The 7,812-nt window shown below is 23.5% G+C and overlaps 1 protein-coding gene across 1 annotated transcript; it reads right to left on the bottom strand.

Moving 5' to 3' along the window:
* Nucleotides 1-4,829: 4,829 nt before the first annotated feature.
* Nucleotides 4,830-6,544, bottom strand: LOC101506331 (probable 2-oxoglutarate-dependent dioxygenase AOP1). Its single transcript, XM_004504433.4, has 3 exons — nt 6,107-6,544; nt 5,545-5,875; nt 4,830-5,184 (listed from the first exon to the last, which is right to left on the bottom strand). The coding sequence occupies exons 1-3, from the start codon at nt 6,484-6,486 to the stop codon at nt 4,939-4,941; spliced, it is 957 nt and encodes a 318-aa protein (XP_004504490.1). The 5' UTR covers nt 6,487-6,544; the 3' UTR covers nt 4,830-4,938.
* Between the last annotated feature and the right edge of the window lie 1,268 nt (nt 6,545-7,812).

Raw genomic sequence — 7,812 nt, 5'->3', positions numbered from 1 at the left:
CCCATTACTCAGGAATTCGCTTTGCTTGTTGACTCCGCAACAACAATGAAATCCTAAAAGACCATACAAATTGTAAATTTTGAATGAAATCAAATTTTTATTAGGAGTTTTGAAGAAAAAAATGTAACATTCTTTGTTAATCAAATGCAGAATAAATTAAATAAATATAAGATTAAATATATTTTTAAAATATATACCCTTTTAAAAGAAGTAGAAAAATTTGAAGACCCCACTTCTCAACATAAAATGGATGTCTTAAATTCTCAATTAATTATGAAAAGTGTGTTTATATCATATTATCAGACATACGACATAATTGTGTGAGACTGCTCAAAATTATATTTCTAAAAGAGACATAATTAGGAGATTGTTTCAAGGCCATACACATAATTTCTTTTTAGCCATAATATAAGCACCAATTGCTAGCACATGGTTGCATGAAAAAAGCATATATATCACTAGGCAAATGAAAATCATGGTCCCTTTAAAAAGAATGCTATATAGCTAACTACTGTCTATTATTTATAAAGCATTGTTATGGTATAAGTAGACCTCAAACATTAACTGATTGCAATAGCATATCTATCATTCTAACCACCATTTGCTTCCTTAAAAGATCACTAACTAGTTTCCACTCACCAAACTAGATCTCCTGGTCGGTGTTTTACATCTTTCAAGCACTAATTAGAGGATGACACATCAAATCTAATTGGACTTAATGCTTGATTTGTTATCATACTGTTTGGTATTTATATACTCTTCCATTTTATAATTTTATAATGAATGTCAATTAAAAAAAAATCAAAATAAATATAATTTTTTATTTTAGTTATTAAATTTTTTAATGGCACCTTTAATTAATAATATATATATATATATATATATATATTATATCTAAAATATTATATTACACTTTGTATTTCTATAGTGAAACACACACTAATTATTAATAAAAAATTCATAAAATTACTATTTCTCTATTTTATTTATAATTATGAGAAAAGATATTATACCAAAAAAGAAAAAGAAATAAATGACTCAATAAAGAAAATGAAGTTTTCAATTAAAACAAATTCTACGATACAATAAAAAAAGAGTGTGTATCAGTATTATCAATATTTTGATCAATATTTTTCTCTGATTTATATATATGAATATTACTATAGTATATATTAAAGTTGACTAAATCAAGAATTTTGATACATTTATCTATTCAATTTTGATCTCAATAATTAAATAAACTGTTTTCATAATTGAAATTAAAATCATAACAAAAAATATTGTTTCAAAATAGACAAAAAAGATAAAACTAAAAAATTTGATGGTGTTAAATGTAAAATATAATTATACTCATTAATATATAACATGTCATTTAACTATTAATAATTTAATTTGATAATACTAAAATATGTTAATTTTCAAATGTAAAATAAAAATCTCTTTCAATAAATAGCCAAACATACTTCATTGATTAATTTGATAAGAACCGAATCATAAAATTAATACTTAATTTAAATTTTTTTTTCTATCAGTAATATATATCTTCAAATATAAACTTATTTTAAGTTAATGGCATGTGTCAACTTGAAACGAAAAGTTTTGTCCAAAAAATAACTTGCAAGGAAGACAAGTGAGGGTAGTTTTATAGGATTCTTTAGTATGGCCCATAGAACAAATGAGCATGTAATATATGGTCTACCTTTTTGTCCACTTAAGAATGAAGCAAATGGAGGGTTATGATTTTGACTCATACATGAAAGATAAGAATGAAGTTGTGGCAAATCTTATGCACATTATCCATTAACATTCGAATAGGATACATTGATTTTTGGTTATTTTGAGTCACAAAGTTTGAAATTTGAGAACGGCGTTTCTTAACTTATATTCTTTTAAGTGTGAGATTTCCTAGAAGTTTAAATACTCTCTAGGGATAATTTTAAACTTCTTATAACGTTATCTACTATTTGTTAAAGAATATAAAGAAAATACTAACAATTATCTTTAAATATTTGTTAATGTTCTAATTAAAGAACTTTTTTTTTGTATAAATAAAACTGTATTGAAAGTTGTGTATTCAATGATATAAAGATTCAAATATTTATCTTTTCAATATAAAATTAGAAATTTTGCATTGAAAGAATAATTTTTAAATATTTTTTATTAAAAAAAATATTTACTCAAATTGATAGAAATTATATTGATACAATTCAAAATTGTTAAAAATAAAAGGGACAAATTTGTGAACAAACTCACAACATTCAAATTAATATTTATTTTTAATTATAATAGATGGCTTACAATTAATAATCCTTTAAATATAAGGTAATAAAAACAACTGATATCGATATTGTTAAGTTGAACATCTTATCTCATATTCAAATTTAAAATTTTACAATTATATAGGTTACTTATGATGCGATTTACTATTTAAAAAAAAAACTCAATTTGAATAATCTAGAAACTAGACTTACATCCGAAACTATATATGGATAATCCAGAAACTCAATCCGGATAATCCAGTAAAATATTTTTTAACTAAAAAAATACATGGGCCACGCACATATTTTTCATAAAATGGGCTGAACCGGATGTTTTCCCTGAAAATGGGCTGAATTAACGTGAGACAAAGTGTTACACACATTCATTATTTTAACTTTAATTACATCAAAGTTGCTTGACGTTGGACTTGTAGACTAAGCTCCAAAGGGACAAATCTTGCCACCGTTGACAATACAAAGAGCATCCAAACATGCCGTTGTTGCCTTTGCAAGCTTTATTAAAGATTTTTCCTATTATATCTTCGTCACACTTATTTTCTTTTTTTTATATGTTGCGCTGTCTCTCAATTTCATAATATCGAAAGAAGTTTGCCCATTAAATATTAAACTACTGTTTTACTTCAACATCAAAAAAAAAAAAAAAATAGTAATTGAATTATTCTTCACAATGATAATTAAGAAGAAGATCACTAAATTAATAACATTCTCTTTAACGGCATCCTTTCATGCAACCAAAACTCAAAACTGCAATGCAGATATGACCTTGTTTTGTTTCTCATTTTTATTGTTTTGTTACTCCTATTTTTTTCTTAAATTTTAAGGTCGGTTTACTTTCCGGAAACATTTTCTGTATTTATTTTATAAAATTTATATTAATTTTATTTTTAATAAGAAGATACAATACTTTAAAAAATGTACAATTATTTATATTTCTAAAAACAATAAAAAATCAATAAATATTTTAAATATTTTCAGAAATTCATCTTTATTATTCAGCATTTTATCGTCTTTCAATGACAATGTTTCATTTTTTTGCAATCTAAGATAAAATAATAACACAAAATATTTCTACAATGTAAACCGGACTATAGTTCCTTATTTTTAAAATTATTGACATTTAGTTTTTTTTTTCTTAAATTGAGTTTTAATTTAGTACGATGGATGACGTCAAATTTAAATTAAATAATAGTTGAAAAAAGCTAAAGTGTTTTTCTTTAAAAATTTATGAAAATAAACTTTTTTTTATTAAATTACTTTATTTAGTTTTAAAAATTTCTGAAGATTAAAGAAAAATTCAACTGTTTTTAAAATTATTTTTGTTTTGTTCCAAAATTTCTAAAAAAGTTATGGAATAAACACATAATTTTTTTAAAGCAAGGAAGAGTAAAGAATTTTTTGTGACTTATTTATTTATTTATTTTCAATTTTTAAAACAAAAAAGTAATTATAAAATCAATTGATTTTTTTTTCTTTTATTGATAGACATTTTTTAAACAAAAAAAGTAATTTTTTTTTAATTTCTATAAAGTTTTAAATTTTTTTATTTAAATTTAAATTAAATGTTACATAATTATAATTTCTCACATTATCATATATATACATCACACAAAATTAAGAAATAGACCAAATATTTACAATTTTGAAAAGCGGAGACCAAGGATTCCCATGATAAATTAATCGATTTATTTAATAATATATTTGATTTGATCGATAACATAATCACATTTATTTTCGCAAAGAATAGCCATCACGTTTAACAAAAATATTTTAAATAATTAAAATACTTTTTTGGACAAAGAAACTATTAAAATGTATACTAGCATGGGAATGGCACAAGTTATTCAACTAGTCTATACATATAGAGGATGTCAAATTTTGGTATAGTTTTTCTTTGGATTTTGATGTATTGTATAAACAAATTTTCATTTCTATATTAAATCAATTAACTAATATTTTGAAAGTTTATATTTTTTTGGTTATATATAGAGCAATAAATACCATTTAAAATTTACTCATACAACTATGAAATTTTAGATTTGAATTTGAAATAAAATGTTGAATCCAATAATATTAATATTAATAATTATGCTAGGCTTAAATGAAATATAAACTTTTGGTGTGATTTGTTTTTATTTTTTTTTTTGTCTTTTCTTTCAATTTTACCTTTAATTTAAATAATTTTATTTATAATTATTTTTGACATAACTTTCTTTCCATTTTACCCTTTAAATAATTTTTACTCAATCAAAAAATTGAATTATATATATAATACTAACTTTTGGTGAAACTATATTGGTTTCAAATTCTACCTTTAATTCTTTTAAAAATAATTTTACCGTGTTTTCTAAAAAGAATTTTTACCTTTTATTTTAATCTATTTGATTTACACTTTTGTTTTTCTTTACGTGATTAAAAATAAAATAAAAATAAAAGATTGAAAAAAAGTCAAGACAAACATTGATACCTATCAATACCGTATATATGTCGCAAGAGATAAACTATACGTTAATATTGGAGAATAAATAATAGAGAAACTCCCAAGAATATAAATATATTTATTTTTATCATTGAAGGAAATATGTATTATTTGATTGATAATTTATTGCAAAAGTGATTTAAATTACTCTGCTTTATTACATAAAGATATATTTCCTTGCATTTAAATTAGTCCAGCAAATTTTTCAATTGCTAACTTTTCTGTGTGAGTTGAATAATGATAATGCAAGAACTCCTCATAAGTAAATGGTCGATAACGGAGAGGATTTTCATCATTCACCAACTCAGAGGGTACCTTAATAGCCATACCTTCTTTTGGCACAGCAAAAACCACAAATACAAGTCTCTCTTTATCTCCCCTTGTCACCACTCTGTGTGGAGCTGCCTCAAATCTTCCATTGCTCCATGCCTATAACCATATATTGTGTGAGGAAGATGAACACAAAACTATTAAAATACTTATTTGATTGGATAAAGGACAAAATAATAGATATAATAAATTTAATGAATAATTAAATCAGAAGAACTAAAATAAAACTTGACATAAATAGTTATTTTTATTTAATACAAATAAAGGCATTATCATTAAAAATAAAAATCCCCTTTATAGGTATTGATAAAAAAATAGTATGCATTTATTTTAAAAAAATCAATAATGTAATTGAGTAAATATAAAAATATAAATAAAATGATTTAAATAAAAGATAAAATTCATAGAAAATACAATTACAACAAAAATTGGTGTTTCCTTTATATATGTATGGATTACCTTCAATATGTCACCACAAATTACCACAAAGCCATCTGAAGGAATTTTTACGTCAACATAATTGCCAGTTTTGGATAACACTTGCAGACCTTGAACATCATTTTCACATATGAGGGCTAAGGTGCACTTGTCGGTGTGAAGAGTCAATGCAATTTCAGTATTTTTGCTATTTTCAGGAAGTTGGTATCTAGTCATTCGTGTATCATTATAGTTATCTAGGTCTTCAACATTCAAGTTGTATTGCTTTGGAAGGCCAAGACCATCCATAATCATTTTCAAGATAACCAAACTTAGTTCTCGCTTTTTTTGAGTCATAGAACATAGGGTTTCACTGCATATATATAATTGATTATAGCCTAATGTATTACCAAATAATAAAATAATTTGAAATAAAAATTACTAGAGTAAACTTTATTCAACATCAAACAAAATTTAATACATACATGTCATGGAAATCAAGAGTATAATTTTGATACTTAACAAAAATTATACTATCAATCAAATCAATCACAAATCATACATGTCTAGTAAATTTATAATAATAATAACAAAAATTAATTACCAAAAAATTGGATTTTCTTCGGACCACATGAGGTTAGTGAAGTCTTGAAAAGTCGTATCTGACTTAGGAGAATTATCAATTCCAAAACTTTCAGAATGAGGAATGACACGACTTTTGCTAGTGTAGCCCCTATAAGGCTTTGTACTAAAGAACTTCTTCTTGGTCTCTTCAGGTAGATCAAATAATGATTTTATGCCTATAAATAATCTTTCACGTAAATCATTTGAGATTTCATCACACCTTATAAGGAAGCAACCCTGATTCTCAAATGCTTCTATCACTTTCTTACTCATTTCTTTCCACCCCTCACCCCCTTCTTCTAATGTCACTCCACTGCTCTTACGAAAATCCAAAATTGGAATCTCAATTTCACTACCCATTTTCCCCCCTCTTGCACTATTTAGAAATGTGAATTGTAATTGTATTGTTCTCACACAAATTTCCACTATATATAGTGACTAGACCAATTGCAAATTTCATTGTCATAAAAAAAGCAATAATATTTATAGTAATGTTGTTAAAACACAAAACTTGATATAAAATATTTGTGTTTCAATAATATTATTCTATTTATTTATATGAAAATAAACTTAATTATGTTGACTAGGATTATTCTTTTATATTAATATATCCCCTTAATTTTTTTGACTCAATTAATTTTCAATTAATTTCATCACCTGGGTAGAGTAATTTTATTTTTAAATATAATGATAAAAATACTACTAGTAGTAATTAGACCAATTTTTTTTCTATAACATTTAGATCAATTTTTAAGTCTATTGCTTTGTTTTTTAAATATTATCCATCCATTCTAAAATAATTAATCTATTTGCAAAAGAGTTTTGTCAAAAAATAATGGATCTTTTTAATTTGCAATTCACTTCTTTCTAATTGTATCATTTAATTAATGCTATTTAAATTATTTTTAATACAATATATTTTAATTAATATCATTTAATTAATTCTACTTGAATCATTTCTAATACAATAATTAATTCTATTTGAATCATTTCCAGTAGAGTCTACTTGAATCATTTCCAGTAGAGTCTACTTGAACCATTTCCAATACAATATATTTTACATAAGAAGAACAATTTAGTAAAGGTAATATTGTTTTTTTTTAATATGTGCGAAATGATTAAATAACTCAATTATTTTAAAGCAGAAGAAATATAATTAGCTTTTAACTATATTTTTATAAGCTAATTATCTTTAACCTAATAAATGATATACATTAAACTCAAAATTCTTCTTTTGACTAATACATGAACTCAATTAACAAGTACCCCACATGCATTATTTATAAATTATAAGCAAAACTTATTGTTTCACACATGTGAAAAAATTTGTTATATATTTACTAAAATATATTTTACTACAATAATATTAATATTATATTTACATCAGAACTATACAATTATATTATGAAATATAAGAATTGATACGGGTTCTCAAAAATTTAATAAGGAATTTTTTTGGAACGATACTATTAAATGTTGAATAATTTTTATTTAAAATTTATTTATTTTTTAGCTGAACTTTAATTAAAAAGAATTCATTTATTTTGAGGGATGGAGAGTTTCTTCTTAAAATGAATGTAATGGTTTATTGAATTGAACACGTGTATGTATCATAAGTGCAACTTCAAAAAGTATTTTTTTTTTTTTAAATTAATGAATCATAAAATATACACAAATAACAAATAA

This window comes from Cicer arietinum, chromosome 6 (assembly GCF_000331145.2).
Source record: "Cicer arietinum cultivar CDC Frontier isolate Library 1 chromosome 6, Cicar.CDCFrontier_v2.0, whole genome shotgun sequence".
In the NCBI taxonomy this organism is placed as follows: Eukaryota; Viridiplantae; Streptophyta; class Magnoliopsida; order Fabales; family Fabaceae; genus Cicer; species Cicer arietinum.
Note: the sequence above shows the minus strand (reverse complement) of the source record. Positions and strands in the feature narration are given on the sequence as shown.

Coding starts and splice junctions, on each gene's coding strand:
- LOC101506331 (XM_004504433.4), bottom strand. CDS start 6,486: ATGGGTAGTGAAATTGAGATTCCAATTTTGGATTTTCGTAAGAGCAGT. Junction 5,876..6,106: donor GAAGAAAATCCAATTTTTTG/GTAATTAATTTT, acceptor ATATATATGCAG/TGAAACCCTATGTTCTATGA. Junction 5,185..5,544: donor TTTGTGGTGACATATTGAAG/GTAATCCATACA, acceptor ATATGGTTATAG/GCATGGAGCAATGGAAGATT.